The sequence below is a fragment of the Maylandia zebra genome, linkage group LG10 (genome assembly GCF_041146795.1).
Source record: "Maylandia zebra isolate NMK-2024a linkage group LG10, Mzebra_GT3a, whole genome shotgun sequence".
Lineage (NCBI taxonomy): Eukaryota > Metazoa > Chordata > Actinopteri > Cichliformes > Cichlidae > Maylandia > Maylandia zebra.
The window spans coordinates 29822752-29841513 of record NC_135176.1 but is presented as its reverse complement, the minus strand read 5'-3'; the positions used below and the strand labels follow the sequence as shown (position 1 = coordinate 29841513).

The following is an 18762-nucleotide window of genomic DNA, read 5'->3' as shown; positions in this document are numbered from 1 at the left end:
ATTGTGTATATAGCTGTACACATGTTGTCTGTGAATCATAAGGAGTGCCTGCACAGTATGTACACCTGAAAACGTAACCTGGTACAGCACGTGTATTTTAAATCACCCATGCTGATTTTGCACATGTTCACCGTCATCAGTTTCTGCTTAATTTTCACATCACTCTGCATGTTAGTACAGGAAACCAAGGTAAGAAAAAAGGATGAACTGTAGGTCAGGTTTGCTAAAAAGGCCAAAGGGAGTGAAATGGAGCTCCAATAAGTTAACACCCAGTTGATTCATGAGGTGTGGGTGAGTGAGAGGGTAGCCATAACTTTTCACCTTCCTGCCAACCACCTACATGTCTCTAAATCACCGAGCACAGATGTACTTACTTGTTCCACACTATTGTACGTGCGCTGACTCACAGTCCAGACTAAGCAATTAGGCTGAAATAAATATCACGCTGACAAGTCTGATGAGATTCAGGGTGTTTTCATATAATCAAGAAATGTTTCCATGAAAAGCTGAAAACCTCTTTAAAATGCTGCAGCTGTCATTAGCCAGATCGCACACCTTGATGAATATGGATGGGACAGAGGAGCTAGTCAGAGTGGCACCAACAGGCGCTCCTCTGGGCACACAGGAAAACACACGAACTTATCCACACATAGAAAAGCACAGCACCAGGAAATGATCCTAAGATTTCATGTGACCTTAAGTATGGTGCCTAATCTCAGTATGGTCCTAAATTAAAATTTTCAACCATAAAATAAGTTTGTGCACCAAAAGGAGCCCAAATCGTTGATGCATCATCAGAGATGAACAGGTTTTTGTTCAGATAGAACAAAACACGCCTACTGGAGCTCTTTCCAGTCACGCTGTTTTACTCATTGTTTTCCTTGCTTTGTGTTCCAGGAAACACCAGATGGATTTGGGAAAAGATTCCATGGTGAGAAACAATCTTCCATCACACAAGTAACTGATAAGTGAATCTGAGGAGATCTCAGAGAGACACAACAACATTAGCTGCGGTCAAAATGAGTCACAACCTTGAAACTAATCAGATTTCAGACATTTTCTGCAGAATATGAGAGATTTTGACTAAAGTCCTCGGAAACAAAAACTAAAGTAAAAGTGTTTTTTTTTGTGATCAACATTTTATTGATTTAAAACGGGGTTTGGGGGGGGGGGGGGGGGGGGGGGGTACAGACATATACAGCACAACTGTAAACTGCAGTAGCAAAGCAAACATTAGTCACAAGGCATAGGGACAGCAAAGAAAAAACACAAAAACACAAAGTTAAAACCAATTATTGCCTCTTCCAGGAGATAACTCTGGATGAGAAGATTTTCCAAGCTTCGACAGTCGTGGGTCAAGCTTTATTTAATTTTGCTGTGGTATGTTCAAAACCAATAACACGGATAAGACATCGTCTCCAGAATGATTCCATACAAATGTCAGGACTGAACCATTGCCTCGTAATAGTCTTCTTTGCGGATGTGAATCCAGCGAACAACATTTTGCATTGTATTTGTTTTAAGGAGATTTCAGAGGTATCATTAAGGAGACAAAGACCAGGATTGGGAACATAAAAAACTTCCAGTACCTCAGATAACACAGAGTTCACAAAGACCCAAAAATTGGATACAACAGGACAGTCCCAAAACATGTGCAAAAACGTGCCAGGTGATGAATAAGTAAAAGTGTTTTTGTCATTCTTTAACTTCAGGTGGATAAAGAGGAGGTGGAGGCTTTGATTCCAAAAGGAGCTACTGAACTGACCAAGCAACAAATGCGCTACCTGCTACAGGTAAGTGACAGACAGAAAGATTCCAATAATACACAAGTTTAATTAATAACACATTTTGCTATCAATGAGAATATAATCCCACAAATTCAAGCCTGTCACCTGACGATGCCTGGTCTCGTCTTATCTGAGAAGCAAAGCAGCGTCAGGCCCGGTTAGTACTTGGATAGATGGGAGCTGGGATTCCTCCAGCTGTCTTAGCTAACCACATGTCTTAGTTAATTATAGGCTGAATTCCAGCCTTCCTCTTATTTAAAAGGTTCTTGAAAGAAACAGGACTAGTGAAGGTTAGCTTGATCTTCTTATGGCCTCTGACAGTGGATTCAGCTCTGTGTTTATCCTGTTAGACCTTAGTAAAGTGCTCAATACTGTGTATTGGACCTCATAATCATATCCAGACAAGATCATTAATAAGGTCAAACTAGTTACCGTTTGAAATTCTGTCTGTACCAGTAGCCTCTGTGTTGGGCCGCCTAAAACAGCAGAATATGTGCTTTTTAAATAATATTTACGACTGCAAAGCATTGAGCTTCACACCTTTGTTTTTTCTGTCCCCTCTCTGGTGTTACCTTCTCTGTGTTTGTGTGTCAGACTCGTCTCACTGCAGATAAGAGCATGCGTCTGCTGCTGTCCACCTTCAACAGTTTGAGAGAGGAGCTCATGCACATGTCGGAGGACCTGCGGGTAAGAAGGAGAAAAACACTTCAGACAAGTCCCAGCTCAGTCACCATAACTCAGACACTGTCCTCTGCAGCACAGTGCTTGGTATCTGGATAAAAAGTAGGGTGGATCGGCTTTGTGTCTTCTTGGAATCTTGGAGAGAAACTGGAACCGCTAGTTTGACTCTGCGGCGACAGCAAAAGAAAATAAAAAACTGTGGTAACAAACACAAACAGGAGTATAAATCAAAGCTGTCAGATCATCTTTAAGCAACTGAGAAAACTCCAGTACATGACAACAAACAAGCAAACATCTCCTAAGAAAGAAAGTCAAAGAAAAAATGCTAACACTTTATAATATTGTAGGGGAATAAATATAGTGGTACATTCAATATGCTTCTATATTAAACATTCAAATTTCGGTATTAATGGGTTTAAGTCAGGAGTGTAAATGTGACCGTAACATCAACACCTCATGGTTCTGCCATGTCCACTTGAACCTATTTGGTTGATAACGACTTCAGTGTAACATCAGCACTGAGGGAAGAACATGACAGAGGGTGTGGTTACATAAGTAACATTCAGATCTGTACAGCAGCGTCTGTCAGGGTAGAACAGTATGCGCCCAAAGGCTTCACGCATCGTATATGAGCTTTTTCACAGGGGTGCGAGTTACTTAAATAGTTTCAATTAGACAGGCACGTACAGGACACCAGAAAGATAGTATCAAACTATTAATGAGGTGTGGTGAGTCACATTAACAATTAACGTTTTAAACTGACAAGGAATCAAAAATGCAAATGTGTGTTTTCTCTGATTCCAACAACAAGCCCAGCGTAATGACTAATCTGAATCCAGAAGCAAAGAAGAAGGCATGTCAGCGATCATGAAGTATATGATTATTACTGTTAAAGATGTGATATGTCTGTCTGATATTACAGCGTCTGGAGAGTGAGAAGGACTCTTTGGAGAGAGATCTGAGTTTCAAAACAGACCAGGCTCGGCAGTATGACTCCCTCCTGGCGACCGTCCGAGAAAACAACAGACAGCTCCAGGTACTCCACATGTGTCTGTCTGTTAGTGTGTGTGCCAAATATTCATGAACAAAATTTGTTTCTCCAAATTGTGCTTGGAGAAACCACCGTTTTGATGAGTAACTTGTATTTGGTTTGTTTCATAATACCACAAAAACACTGGAGGGGAAAAGAGCCGGTTTAATTCCAGTACAGTTTCTTTTAATGTCAGTGTCTACATACAGAGACAGAACCCGAACTATCAGACAATCATGAGCAAGCATGGCAGGGTTTTGGAAGAGGAGACCTGCAGGCAAAACCAGGCTGAGGGAGAGGCTGGTACTACAGTATGAAATGGACCAATGAGAGGCTACAAAATTACTTTAAACAGCCAAAATTATTAAGATTTTCAGTGTCAGAGGTTTCTTTTAGTGGCCTCTCTCTGCTTAGCAGGTAGAACTTGGTTACCCAAGGCTAAAAAATATTAAATTTTTTGTTGCCTTTATCTTTAGGTCTCTACACCAGAACAAGCTACTGTAGTTTACCAAAGTGCTTGCAAAGCCAGCTGTCAGTCAAAGTGCCCATGAGTCCAATATACAGATGTAAAATTAAAAATTCACCACCATAGTGTTGGCATCCAGTGATGGGGGATCACAAGCCAGTGTGCTCCTAGTGCCTGTTCCCTGCATAAATGGAGAAGGTTAAACGTTTGCGTTAAATCAAATGTGCTGATCATCAAGAATGAGATACTGGAAATGGGAGAAAATGTGCTACTGTTGGGTGAAGACAGAGGAGGAAAGGCAGGTGTGTAAATGTGAGATTAGGGACACTAAATGTAGGGCCTGTGAGTAGTAAAGGGAGAGAGCTGGTTGATATGATGGCGAGATGAAACATAGATATGTTGTGTATTCAGGAGACAAGGGTGGAAGGGAGGTGGATTCAAACTGTTCTACGATGGTGTAGATAGGAAGAAAAATGGAGTAGTTGCGATCTTGAACCAAGACTATGTGAATAGTGTTGAGGTAGAGAGAGCGCCAGACAGGGTCTAGAGTTTCATGCTGGAAATAATAAGAAAATATGATGAGTGTTTAAAGTGTGTCAAGGAGCTTGCAAAGAAAAGCGTCTGGACTTCTTTAAGTTGCTTGAAGACGTTTCACCTCTCATCCGAGAAGCTTCTTCAGTTCTAAGGTCAAATGGTGGAGAGTCCCAGATATAAACCTAGTGGGAGTTTCCCCCCACAGAGGGACAAAAGGACCCCCTGATGATCCTCTAATCGCCTGAGCCAAGGTGGGAAACTGGGCGTGGGTCCCAATCAGCCAGAGTTTCGGGTGAGTTCATTGTGAAACCTGGCCCCACCTTATCATAAGAATTCCTGAGGTCAGATGGCCCAGGATGTGTGTGGGCGTTAAGGCGTCTGGGAAGGGATCTCAGAACTGGATTATAGATGGCAGAGAGTTGGTGTCGTAAACCCCCGCCTCTGTTCAAAGATGGTCGCTCACAGTGGACATAGATGGCTTCTTTCACTCCTCTTTCAAACCATCTGTCCTCTCTGTCCAAAATGCGAACATTGGCATCCTCGAAAGAGTGTCCTTTATCCTTAAGATGCAGATGGACTGCTGAGTCTTGTCCTGTGGAGGTGGCTCTTCTGTGTTGTGCCATGCGCTTGTGAAGTGGCTGTTTGGTCTCTCCAATGTAGAAGTCTGGGCATTCCTCGCTGCACTGTACAGCAAACACCACATTGTTAAGTCTGTGTTTTGGCGTTTTGTCTTTCGGGTGAACCAGTTTTTGTCTGAGCGTGTTGCTGGGTCTGAAATGCACCGGGATGTCATGCTTGGAGAAAACTCTCCTGAGTTTTAAAGTGTGTGCCCCACAGGTTGGAAGTCAGTTGAAAGAGAGGATTTCTGGACTAAGTGTTAGAAGAGAGTCTTCATTGAGGAGAGAGTGGTGATTGGAGCGGACTTCAATGGACATGTAGGTGAAGGGAGCAGGGAGCAGAGGAGGTCCTGGGTAGCTATGGTGTTAAGGAGAGAAATGTTAAAGGATACATTGCGGTTGTTAAGAGTGACTGCTGTCATTTCCACTAATAGTCACAGAGAAGTATTTTACTACAGTTGAAGGCTGTGTGTAAAAAAATCAAAAAACGAACTTTACGTATTATCACAACACTATGAAAATTGCCAGAAAAAAAGGCGATTCCATTCTTTCACGCGTGCTGACTATGAAAACAGAATTCCAGAAATCCAGAGTTTTCTGGAGGCATGTTTGCAAAGACAACAGAGAGCTATGACCTGTTTTGCCTTCAAGCATGGGCAGGACTCAGTTGCACTCTTCATAGAAAGTGTTTCATTGCAGTCACTGGCCAGCGTTACTGTGCAAATAGTGGAGATGTTTCACTTAAGGATCAAAATGAGGAAAACCTGAACAACCCAGCTATTTTTTTTAATCTTTGAAAATGTGTGCTGCTTCTGTGAATCTATCTGCATGGGTTCATGTATCAGAGAAGGAGAAATGTAAGTAGCTTTGCTACTTTTGCTTGTCAGTTCATCTAAAAAGGCAATTCTTTATTTGGAATGAGGACACGCAAGATGTTTGTAGTGATTCCTCAGAGTATGGATTACTGCATATGCACAAATAGCAGGTCGACGTTGAGGCAAGAATTTGACCTTCAGTTTAACAAATAATACTCTTTGACACAGTCAGGTACTGCAGTTTCTGACTGTGTTGGATTCAGGCGTCTACATAGCGTCTATGTGTGTTGTCTTTCTGCAGCTGTCTGTGAAGGAATCCCAGGCCGCCCAGCGTTCACTGGAGAGCCAGATCATGAGCAAACAAAGTAGCGACTCGAATCGTGACTTCAAGCTGAAAGAGATGGAAGCAAGAATGAAAGCAATGGAGAATGAGAACAAGATGCTCCGACAGAAGGTAAAGCTGGATATGCTTTTTTCCCCTACATCTCTTTAAATAAAGAAAGTTATGCAGTTATTTAGCAAAATGTGTTTTTGAAATCTTTTGTCTTTTTGTCTTGTCTGTCCCTCCTATCAGCTGGCTGGACAAGGTAGCAGCTCCACCTTTCAGATCAAAACAGACGAATTATCCCGTCAGTACAATGAGCAGCTCAGCACCTTGACTCGAGAGAAAGATCGGGAGATCGAGAGGCTGAGGGTAAGACAGGAAGAACTAGATTCTCATCAAAATGAAAAAAAAAAAAAAATAGACCACAGAAGTTTGGTTTTCAGATAGGTAAGTGGCGAGCTACAGAAGCTGCACAAAAGTTGATTTGTCGCCAAAGATCTGCCTGCCTAATATTGCATTGGTCCCTGTTCGGCTGCCAAAACAGCCCTGACTCATCGAGGCATGGACTCCACTAGACCCTTGAAGGTGTGCTGTGGTATCTGGCACAAAGATGTTAGCAACAGAGCCTTGTAAGTCCTGTAAGTTTCGAGGTGGGGCCTCTACGGATCAGATGTGTTTTTCCAGCACATCGCACAGATGCTCGATTGGATTGAGATCTGGGGAATTTGGAGGCTTGTCGTTGTGCTCCTCAAACCGTTCCTGAACCATTTTCACTCTGTGGGAGGCCACATTATCCTGCTGCAAGAGGTCACAGCCATCAGGGAACATTGTTTCCATGAAAGGATGTACGTGGTCTGCAACCCTAACCCAGCACAACATTGCCCACAGTGTCACAATGCTTCCTGTTTGCCTGCTTCCCATAGTGAGTGCTGGTACCAGAAACCATGAAATAATGATTAATGTTAGATGACGGTGCATCCCGGTGCTTGTATTTAAGGAAGGCATTGTTTTTCGCTTGCACGTTGTTGGCAGTTTCAGTTGCATGTTATAGGCCAGAAACATAAAAATATATCTTCTAACATGCTCCCAGTCGTAGTCTTACCTAAACTCATTTTTTTTCCTGGTTTGCTCTCCGTCTCTTGCTCTAATCTCTCCAGACCCAGATAACAAGGATTCAGACAGAGGTCACCACTGACAGGTCGTCCTCAGAGAAGAGTCTTCAACTGAAGATCACAGAGCTTCTCACCATGTTGGAGCAGCAGAAGACCACCATCTCCAAACAAGAGGAGGTCTGCAACACACAACACATCAACACTGTGTTTAATTTTGTGCCAGTCAAAGATGGAAGACTATCAAAAGGATCAGTCGAGACAAACCGGCGCTCTCAGAATCAAGAGACTAAATAGAATCAGCTGGATATTATATAAAATAGCTGTTTTTCAGTTCGTTTTATAAAGAATCTGTTAAACCTTAAATACAGATCAAGTATTAATTATATCTGGAGACCTGGCTGTGATGAAAAGCAGACCAACAGGTTTGTAATGATGGACTAAAACAAAGATGAGTGGGTACAGCTGCCTGTGTTCAACTTTGAGTTCAAATAGCCCCACCTCTAATTTCCACCCTCTCACAGTTGTTAAGAAGAGGGAAAACCTATAGAAATAACTTTTTTCTACAGGCTCTGACCCTGCCTGTTGCTGCTGTAAAAGTTTGGTATTTTGACACTAAAAGCCATTTGGGAATGGAGATGGAGTCAGTTAGCAGCCTCACGTGGCCATTTGAGGTACTGCAAAGCCATTCAGTTTGAATTTAACTAAAGTGGGGTTATTTTTCCACACAATATCAGCTTCAATATCAATATAGTCACAAAGTTTAATACTGAGATCTGCATATGCGGAAGCAGTCTGATTAGATGTTTCTAGGTAGAAATAGGCTTTTTATATGTAGAATATAAACTGATAGTGAAGGTAATGATTTTACCGTCTGCCATTTTTCACATCCGAAAAAAAGGGTAACTTGTGAAGCTCCTGTGAGATCGTCCGACTCATTCTGTTCACTGATCCTGCTGTGTTTCCAGTTAAAACCAGTCTGGATTCAATTATGTGCAAACTGCAAAAGCAATTTTAGTAAACCACAATTTTCCTTTATCACCATCAGACTTACTACATTTTGGATGATCAACAGATTTGTCTTTAGTCATGCAGAAACAAACTGAATGCTAAAAATGAAGTTTGTAAATGAAGAAAACAAAGCCAGTACCTTTCAGGTCCAACTACATTCCTCTGACTGAAAGATGATAGTTAATTTAATTTCAAAATCTGTTGCTTTCATTCAAATTCTTTTCTTTTCATTTTAATTCCGTTGTTTTCATTCAAATTCCCGTGCTTTCATTCTAATGCTTTTGTTTTCATTCAAAATCTGTTCTTTTCATTCAAATTCTGTTGTTTTTATTCAAATGCTGTTCTTCTCATTCTAATTCTACTCTTTTTATTCAAATTCCCGTTGTTTTCATTCTAATGCTTTTGTTTTCATTCAAATTGCGTTGCTTTAATTCAAATACTGTTCTTTTCATTCAAATTATTTTCTTTTCATTTTAATTCCCGTGCTTTCATTCTAATTCTTTTGTTTTCATTCAAAATCTGTTCTTTTCATTCACATTCCGTTGTTTTCATTCAAATATGATTCTTCTCATTCTAATTCTGTTCTTTTCATTCTAATTCCATTGTTTTCATTCAAAATCTGTTGTTTAACCTCAGGCGCGTTTGATTACCTCAGGTGGCTCACATCACATACCAGCGCAATTAAAACTGCACAAACTGCAGGAAATAGTTTTGCTCGACATTCATTTGCTGTGAAGTTAACAGTAAAAAAGACTATAAATTCCATACCATGTGTTGGTACTCGAGTTCCATTTTACTCTGACACATTTAAAAAATTGCCTAAATGAATGCAAAGTGACTGGAATGAGTGTGAGCTATCTGTGTGGAGCACAATGTGCCGTTTAACTGACGGCTTCTTGTGGTCCTCAGGAGATCAGAAGGCTGATGCAGGACAGGAACAGCAGCTCCAAGAATGTCACTAAGACCATCATCACCAAAAGGTACGAAATAACTATGACAGATTGCTGCCAGACAAGATAACATAAGTTAACTTGATATAAAGTTAAGTGACCCTTAACTCTGCTGATTCTACTGACTGAGTTCTTGCTAGCTCATGCTGAAAATGCTTTGAAGCAACGTGACGTGTAGGACTAACCCAGCAACCACAGTCAAAGCCTGACGTTATCTTCTCAGGTCTTTGAACGGTGGGCATCTTTTACATAAGGCAGGTCATTAAATGTGGCACTGAAAGACACCCATTTGGACACACAGTAAAAGAGTGGGATTTATCTTAAGTGGAATGACATGAAAACCAAACCTTTAATAGCCTTTATTCTTGATTTTTAATCACAAATTTCACAGGAGTACTTGTACAGCTTGCCGGTGTGGCTCTTCTTAATTAATGCGATTATGGAACGTGTTGTTTGGCCGAAGAGAGAAAAAGGAGAAAAACACAATAGAACAAAATTATTTAATCTATTGTGTTTTGGGGAGATCTGTTTTTTTAAACTGCCACCTATTACACTTTCAAAAAGATAAGTGACAGTTGAATCACTTGAATGCAGTATATACAGACAAATTCTAACCATCCACGTGACTCACAATCTGAGAATAACAACTAAATGTGCGTTTGCAGGTACAGGAACCAGTACCCGATCCTTGGTCTGCTCAGTGATGATTACCAGGTCACCTCACCTGTCAAAGAAGACAAGACCATCGTCATCGAGAGAAGTGGACAGATGATCAAACAGGTAAAAACAGGAGGCGAGAGTGAAGGGTGAGAGTGAGCAGGTCACTTTCACTGAGCTGCTCTACATTCCACACTGATTTAATGAGCGACAGCAGTGCACCTGTACATACAGCTGCATTAAAAAATATTAGGTTTGTTGAAAAAGAAATTACCAAAAGTTCATATGTTCTTGAATTTACATGTATGTGTTTATAATTCGACGTGATTTGAACTGAGATTCTGACAGAAAAACTGACAAACTGCACAAAATGTAAAGACTTTTGTGGGACTTTAAGTTAATTTTGCAGATTTACAACCTGATGCAAACAAAAAAAACTGACAAAGGTGAAAATAAACGAATAAAACAATCCACATGTGGGCACACGGCTAGATTTTATATCAATTGATTGTCAAGCAGCTTCATTACATGTGCAACAAAGTCTATCATCATTATCGGCTCTTAAGTGACAAATAGAATGTTAAAAAGGGGAAATTCAAACTTCAAACTTGGAGTTTATTTCATGCATAATGTCAAATCTTAAAAGAGTTCAAATAAATCAGTGTTCATTATTCAGAAATAATAAATATAAAAACTGCACTTTTTGCGTGCTGTGAAAGCAAGATATCTTATTTTATTATTGACCTACACTGTTTGAAGTTTTCAGCTAAACAGCAAAGCCCTGATTATACTGTCTGTGTCTGCATGTGCCAGTTTTCCCGTGACTACATCGACTTGTCAAGTCCTCCTGCTCATATCAGAGATTGTTTTTATTTTTCTGATCATGAATTGTAACATTAAAGTATTTTGCAATGAAGCAGTAAAGGAGTAATCTACTGTGAAGGAATGTGATAGTCGGGACTCTGAGAATCCGTAAGACCGAGGCTGTTCAAATTGTGGAAACTGTGTTTTCTTTGCATCTTCTCCATTAAACAAGTGAAGCGTTTGCATATTTAAACTGAATTATAACAGCTCTACCTGTTTTTTTTATTTTGAAACAGGAAATCATTACAACCCCTTAAAGACACACTGCTTCTCTCCGACAGGAATGAACTATGACCAACCAGAAGATCCAGATGTCACCCCCTATTCCCCTGCATGCTCCTCCCCCTCCCCTCAGGGCTCCCAGGGATGGTGGTGGTTGAAATCCCCTTCTTTGCCCCTAAATTTGGGATCTTTGCTTTGACCAAATTGTTTGGGGTGACAATTTTATCAAAATTTTCATTTTTTTCCCCTTGTAACTAATAAAAAGGGAATTAATAATCTACTAATCACAGGCCAAATCTGATCAGATGATGCTACAGCCAGTTATGGATTGAGGCACGGGTAAAAAGAGTCACGACAACTGGGAACACGCTGAGATTAGAGTTGAACTGTCCGACGTGGATGGATGCTTCCTCTCTTTTCTCACCTTTATAACCTCATTCTGCTGGTTTCACTAAATTTAACATTCAGTCTTATTTGGTTTGACTCTGCACTTTAGCACATTAATACAAAGCACTCAATGGAATCACTAAACAAGTGATTCTGCAATATACTGCAATACAGTCATCTGTGATACCTCACAAAGTTGGTATTTAAAGAAGAAATGGGAAAGATTGTACACTATGACCTGAAATTTAAAATCTTTCAGGCTTAGTCTGATATACAAGAATATTCACAGGAGATTGTATTGTGATATATTGCTCTGTTGATGATTATCTGTCCCATCTCTACCCAGCTGGGGCAAGATAAGTTTGGATTTGGTTCCACGTGGATGTTTGTCCTCCCATGCTGTAAAATTCTTGGATGGAAATAGTTTAAGTTTTGTTTCTAAGGAAGTAATATTCTTATTTATTTCCCATTTTCTTTCTAGAGGAAGGAGATTGTTTGAAATATATATACTTTATATGCTCTCTGTTCAGTTTATTAAGCCTACCTGTGCATCCTCATGCATCATAGTACAACGTGTCCGTTTTTGTTCATTCTTTGAACTGGCTGCACTAGACAGATATACCTAATAAAGTGACTTCAGTATTCTTAACTGTGAACACTATGAATAAGCTTTTCTAGAAAAGCTCTCCTGACAGAGGTTTGCAAATCTATGCTTCTGTCTAAACACGAGAAGTTGTAAAAGAAACTGTCAAATCTGCTTAATTACCTTTGAAATCACTAAATGTCAAAAGATTGGATCAACGAGACAAGAAGTCTGCAGCTAACCGAAGGAAAACAATGCACCGCTGTGGAACCAAATGCTAAGTACCAAAGTGTCAGCCTCCAGTTGTCACCGATGTGTGTTTTGCCAAGACTGGTACCATGTAGCATGTAGCATGCAATCCTCCTCAAAGCCACCACAGCCATTCTTGCCCAGGGGACGAGGAAGTGGATGCATTTCTATGACTGCTACTCTGCATGTAAATATTTGTGTATATTTGTAAGCTGGGCGTGCTTAGTGTATGATCTCTCCAGTGCGCGTGTGGAATAATCCCCCTCTGCACTGCGGTTCTCATGATCATTTAACAAACGTTCTTAACGGGTAGTTTACTTCTGTTTAGTGCTAAGTGACTGTTTTTTTTTGTTCAGTGCATTTTACTTTATTTGTAAGTTTTCTATGACTCAGAGGTGAATGGGTTCACATGTAGCTTTCATGTGCGATCTCGGGTTCGGGGTGTGTGATGCCTCACATTCGTGTGAGAAAATTCAGGCTTGATTGGATGCCTCCGGGTGCGAAGCATCACATTGGGCGGGAGGGTGGGAGGGGAATATAGCTGGAACTGAAGCATGATTTTGGGAAGGGGGGGTGTTAAGATGGTGCAAGAAGATTTAAAGCACAATATCATATAAACTTTATGCCCGAGTCTGTTTCTGTTTCAGCTTCTTTTTTCTACTCTTCTTACATACAAGCAGAAGGCTTTGTGTCTACTGGGTAGCACTCATACCCCTTTTCCACCGATGCAGGTGCCCAGTTGATAGCCAGTTCCGTGTGTTTCTACCAAGGAAAGACCAGTGCCCATGCCAAAAAACCTGGCATCAGAACGGCACCACAAAATTTCCCGGCCGAGAGTTGGGATCACTGACATCAGTGGTGTGGGAGGGGCTACCACAAGAAAGTGAAGAATGATTGGTAGGTACAGCCCACAGTTTCTGGCTGCCATGATTTTCTTAAAATAGAACTTACCTCAACTCCCTGACACTACATAGTCGGTCCTAAAACCTGTTGCATTGTGGTGCTGAAGACAGAACTGGCTCAACACTATTACTGGCACCAGTATCAGATGGTGTTAAAGAGGTATTGAAGGCACTGTAGCCTGCTTTACTGGCTCATCAGCAGCTTGTGGTTTACATGAAATAGAACACTGAAACTACTGACTTTAAACTGAGGCTGTGTATTTGTTACTGCGCCACAAGCTTAAAAAAAAAATCTGCTAATAACCGAATGTCAGGGTTGGATGGTAATAAATTATATTAAGGGCAAATGTATTTGCAGAACTCAAAAGAAAATTCAGAATTTTAAATGTATGATTTTAAAGTAATTAAACAGTTTTTGGATTAGATTTGTTTTTCTGTTTTGAATTTATTGTAAGACAGTTCTAATGAAAAAAAACAACTTCCATACAAAGTTAATTTTCAACATAATCTGACCCAAAATGATGAAAGCATAGAGAAGGTCCAGTTATTGTTTTCATCCTCTTTTTAAAAAACAACCACCAATCCGTGATTGTCTACTAAACCTGCTTATGTTGTCGTTGATTTGTATTGTAGTATACTGATGCTGATGATGGGGTATAAAATACAGTTAATGATTGTTTGTAAGTGATATAGACAACAGTGAAGTAATATTACAAGATCTTTGTAAAACAATGTGTAGTTCTTCCTTTAAAGAACAGCACAAACTGGCTACAACCCGAATAGAAAGACGTGAGAGGTAAAAGTGATGGTGACGCCTCGACTGGCAGCTTTATTTAAATGCATTTAAATCAACTCCAGTGCTCGAGAGCTACTTTTCCTTTTTTTTACCCCAACACAGCTGAATCAAATGATTGGATTATCTCTTCAGCATGCCATCAAGTTTGGCAAAGGCCTGGTAACAAGCCATTCATTTGATTCAGGTGTGTCGGAACAAGGATGCATCTAAAAGCTGCAGGACAGTAGCTCTCCAGGACTAGAGTTGGACACCCCTGATTTCCTTTCAGTGGTACAAGCAAAACAGCAGTCTTGACCATCAGCAGTGAAAAGTGGCTTTATGCAGAGCTGTAGAAATAAAAGCATTTTCTTCTCTTTGATCTTTGTTCTTTGGCCAGTCTCAAATATGACTTCTACTTTACAATCTACTGTGCTGAAAACTGAAGTCACCGCTTTGACAAGTCGAGACGCATGTTTTACGGGTGCCATTCAATAAAACATTTCTTGAATATGATGAAGGCAAGCTGAGGAGCTGTGAGACACACGTTTCCTTAATTCTGATACTTGACTTCTTGCTCATTTGGGTACTGAGGTTCTCATATCTGTTCTGTTCTGGTTGGAGCTGGTTTGTGCTCTTCTATGAAAGTCCAGCACACACATATTGGAGTATTTTACTGCAAGGAATAACTGATGAGGTTTAGTTTGTGTATTTTCAATATTTTGAGGGAATCATCAACCCCCAAATGCTCCTAGCTGTATTTGGTGCTTATGTATCGAGCGCACCAGTTTTCGTTGTGGTAAAATGCAATGCAAAGCAGGTTTTGTACTGATCAGTAAGGCTTTTAACAAAGTGAACTTAAAACAGGGAGTGTAATGTCCCACTGGAACACAACAGTGAATAAAAGAGCTCGTGCATACATGTATATTCTATTAAATGTCACAAATTAATAATGATTATATTGATATATCAGACCAATTTATCTATAAATTGAAAACATCTCCATTTCTGAGTCCAAACTTTAAAGAAGTTCTGAAGTAGTACTAACCCAAATTAAGTACGGCTCCTCTTGTGGTTTGCTGCTAAGTAATTTTACTGATCACCTGTTTTGCTGTCCCTCTAGTGCAGAGGTGCCTCGAACTCTTGAGGCCTGGAGTTCCCCACCTCTGCTCTAGTGTGTACAGGACTTGCAGCGTATAAACTGTACTACAGTCTCTGACTATTACATATTACATATTCCTCTCTTTCTGTCTCCTTGATTGTATATTTCTGCAGTTTATCGTGTCAAAAACATGTACAGATTTTTTTTTTTTTTGCTGTGATGTGGTCTCAATGAGTTTCACACTGAACTGAATTCCTAACTATTTTAGTGTGTGCAACACATTCGGGTACTATAACTGGTTTTACAGGCTGCAGCTCTGATTTATAGCCTACTGAAAAAAACGCAAAGCCTCACACAGTGTCAACCACACTGCAAAAAAACTCCTTGCACTAAACATCTGATTGACTCTAAAGACAGAAGAGTCGCCCAGTGGACACTCAGCTGCATTTCTGCAGGAAGCCTGTAAAACGATTTTTGACTTTGTGGAACCTGAAGTGCCTTAATGTGTTTACCATGTTAGCTACACGGATCATTTTAAACTTTGTGGTAACGGCTCTCTGATCGCCAAACGAGGTGCCTTCATTTGCTTGCTATCCTGATTAAACCCTGCCTTTCTTTTCCAGCAAAGGATCATCTGTGTGTTGAGCTAAATTAATTGGTTGTAGCTAATATGCAAAAAGATCTAAATGTCTAAATATATTTTCATATGCAAACTGTTTTCTTTATTTTTTCATTCCGAGAGAATTTGCCTCAGTCCTGTTTCAGCTGAGGTGGATTGCAATTAAAATGAGTAATATATCTTTGAAGAAGTGCACTTGTGTTTGTACTTAAATTAAGATACAGCCTGAACGAAGCATTTATCAGATTATGGTCTTACTAAAGGGTCAGTTCACCCAAATGAAAGCACAGGTGTCTGACTTCCCTCTGTCCACACTGCTGGCTTTCACTTGTATGTATCTGGACTTTTTAAAAATCTATTCAGACTCCCTGTAACAAATTATCCAAACCTGAAGCTCCACATACTGGGTTAAGAAACAGAATACAAGTCACTTAAACTGGTTTAAAGTCTACAATGACAAGGATAAAAGCAGCTCTTTTTACTTTAAGCCCTTAAAGTTGTTTCTTTTTTTACTGTCTTCACAATAGAAAAGCACATTTGTGCTCCTTTCCCTCCTTAAAGGGTATAAGAATGTCAAAACAACTGTATTAGTACTCTCATCTTCAAGTCTCATGAGGCTGCTGGTCCAAGAATGGTCAGCAGGGGGAGCCAGCTCCCCTGAGCAGCTCTCTCTCCACTTGGGGTCAATGAGTGGAGCTGATGGAGCAGAGAGACAGAGAATGAGGTCATGGCAGCTCTGTAGGGCTTGGCTCACTTGGCTGCTAGTCAACCATTTTGACTTCAGTCAGTGTTCTCAAAGCCCACATGGTCGCAGAAAGCAGAAACCATCTCAGAGAACAGTCATTACTGGGAAGTAAAAGATTACATGCAAACAGGATTAAAGCGATCAGACTACAAATAATCGGATTTTCTAAATTGTTTATTATTATCATCTGATTTTAGACTCTGAAAACATGTTACTTAATGGGCAGGACATTTATTTAGGATTTTGTTTGCGCAGATTAAAGAAACTTTTTTAAGACTTTGGTTTCCCGTTTTAATATTACTGTTTGTAAAGCACTTTATCCTGTCTATTTATCTTTCTTTTTCTTAGCTAATCTCCAAGCATGGAATTCTATTCGCTGCAGCATGGGCTGAATATTATTTGTTCTGACTGATAACCATGCTAGTTTCATGATGTGGCTCTCCGTGTTTCCTCTTTGCTCACTGACACATTTCTTGACTCGATTATGCAGCTCTTTCCGTGTGGGCATTATGAATTAAATATGAGGAAATATATGGAAAAAGAGAAACAAAGATGTTATCCAAACCTGGGTTCAGTCACAACAAGTTCCATTTTCTTTAAAATAATTTTTCAATGTGCTGCACCACAGAAGAAAAGACCGAGGAACAGAAACTTTAATTTTGCTAAAACAAACGTCACCGGTTTAGAGGTTTGATTATATGCACTAACACAACTAACAAATGAATAATCAGCTACAAATTAGCGTTTTTTGTATTAAATATTCATTAATAATTAGTATTAATAATGTTAATAAACCAGGGGATTTAAATGTGAATTCATGCAAATCATAAGCTTAAATACAATTTAAACTTTATGGCCATAAAGTGCATGAAACTGTATTTACCTTTCCTTTCTCTGATGTCAGCAGGACAATAAAAGTTAATGCTAAACAAAGACTGTAGCTCTTACAAAACTGAGTTGTTGTTAACAGTTACACACGCTTGTTTTCATACTTGGTTCATAGTATGACTTGGCAAAACATTCACCTGCTCGTTGATTATTTATTATAATACATTTAAATGAATTTAGTAAATTCTCATTTATCAATGCAAACTTAAACAGCTAGCCATTTAAACATCCAGCTGATTCAGATCTAGTAAATTTTCCAGTTTCCACCAGCGATTTGCAAACCTCATTGGAACAATGTTGCTGAAAACAGGTGTTTATTAATTCTGGAGGAAAGACGGTTGGTAAGAATGAATCACAACAGTGTCAGTTTGTTGTAAACTGAAGTGTTCTTTGTTGTATTTTAAATAGATGTTGATCTGCCACAACATCAAAACCACATGTCTAATATCATGTAAATCTCCCTTGTGCTGCAAACCCCAGTGGTGTTTGGAACTGAATGGACCCTTTGGCCTAATGTGGATTGGAGGGTGGGCCTTGAGGCTTGTTTTAGTACATCCAGAGATGTGGGGAGTTCGGAGGCTGGGTCAATGTCTTGGACACTTCATCGGGTTACCTTAGTCATTCCTGAGCATTTTTCACAATGTCAGGGCACATTGTCCTACTGGGGGAGGTCCTTACTGGTGGGGAATGCTGTAGCCATGTGGTGTGGGAGGGTGGGAGTAGTGGCGTCAGGATGCCTGGACCAAGCAGAACATCAGTTTGTTACAAGATCATAAATGTTAGTCACCGACTGTAGCTTTTAATGTTGTCGATGACTCATGTGGGTTGTAATATGAGTATATAGGGAATTTCTTGTAGTAGATTTAAAGTTATGTAAACATTAGATAGTAAAAATTAAGACTAACAGAAAATTTAATCAAAACTCCTGTTTCAACGTTGTACTGACCCATCCATCCTCCCTGACCTCCACTAGTCCTAAAAAGGCAATTTCTGCTTCTCTTTTCTCAATGTTGGCTTTTGTCGTAACATAAACACTGTTCACCCCCTTGCATTTGCACAATTATTTTTTTTTCTATGAAAATATAATCTCATGCCACATCTCTATCAAATTCAAGCTTATGCATCATGTACAAACACACACACACACTCTCTCTCTCTCTCTCTCTCTCTCTCTCTCTCTCTCTCTCTCTCTCTCTCTCTCTCTCTCTCTCTCTCTCTCTCTCTCTCTCCCTCTCTGTAAACCCAATATCCTCTGAGGCCCGGGGGTTTCAGAGTGTAAAGGCAGTGGAGAGACAGGAAGAGAGTGACTGCATTATCCACATCAAAGAGCCAGTTATCAGCCATAATCAATGTTTTCCCATTACGCACTCCAGTCATCCTTTCTCGTTCACTCTCTCTCCCTCTCTCTATCTCTCTCTAATCAGATCAATATGCTTTATTGGCATGA

The 18762-nt window shown here is 40.0% G+C and overlaps 1 protein-coding gene across 2 annotated transcripts in view; it reads left to right on the top strand.

Annotated features, from left to right (window-relative positions):
* The window catches only part of pof1b (POF1B actin binding protein), a 37550-nt gene extending 21678 nt beyond the window's left edge, over nt 1-15872 (top strand). The window contains exons 4-13 of one of the 2 annotated variants that reach the window (XM_004551140.6): nt 898-931; nt 1713-1793; nt 2382-2474; nt 3391-3504; nt 6232-6384; nt 6505-6624; nt 7413-7544; nt 9285-9355; nt 9991-10105; nt 11083-15872. In XM_004551140.6, the coding sequence (XP_004551197.2) occupies nt 898-931; nt 1713-1793; nt 2382-2474; nt 3391-3504; nt 6232-6384; nt 6505-6624; nt 7413-7544; nt 9285-9355; nt 9991-10105; nt 11083-11103 (934 nt within the window). In that variant the 3' untranslated portion in view covers nt 11104-15872. The remainder of the gene's footprint in view (nt 1-897; nt 932-1712; nt 1794-2381; nt 2475-3390; nt 3505-6231; nt 6385-6504; nt 6625-7412; nt 7545-9284; nt 9356-9990; nt 10106-11082) is intronic. The other variant, XM_004551141.6, reaches the window with a different exon arrangement.
* The last annotated feature ends 2890 nt before the right edge of the window (nt 15873-18762 follow it).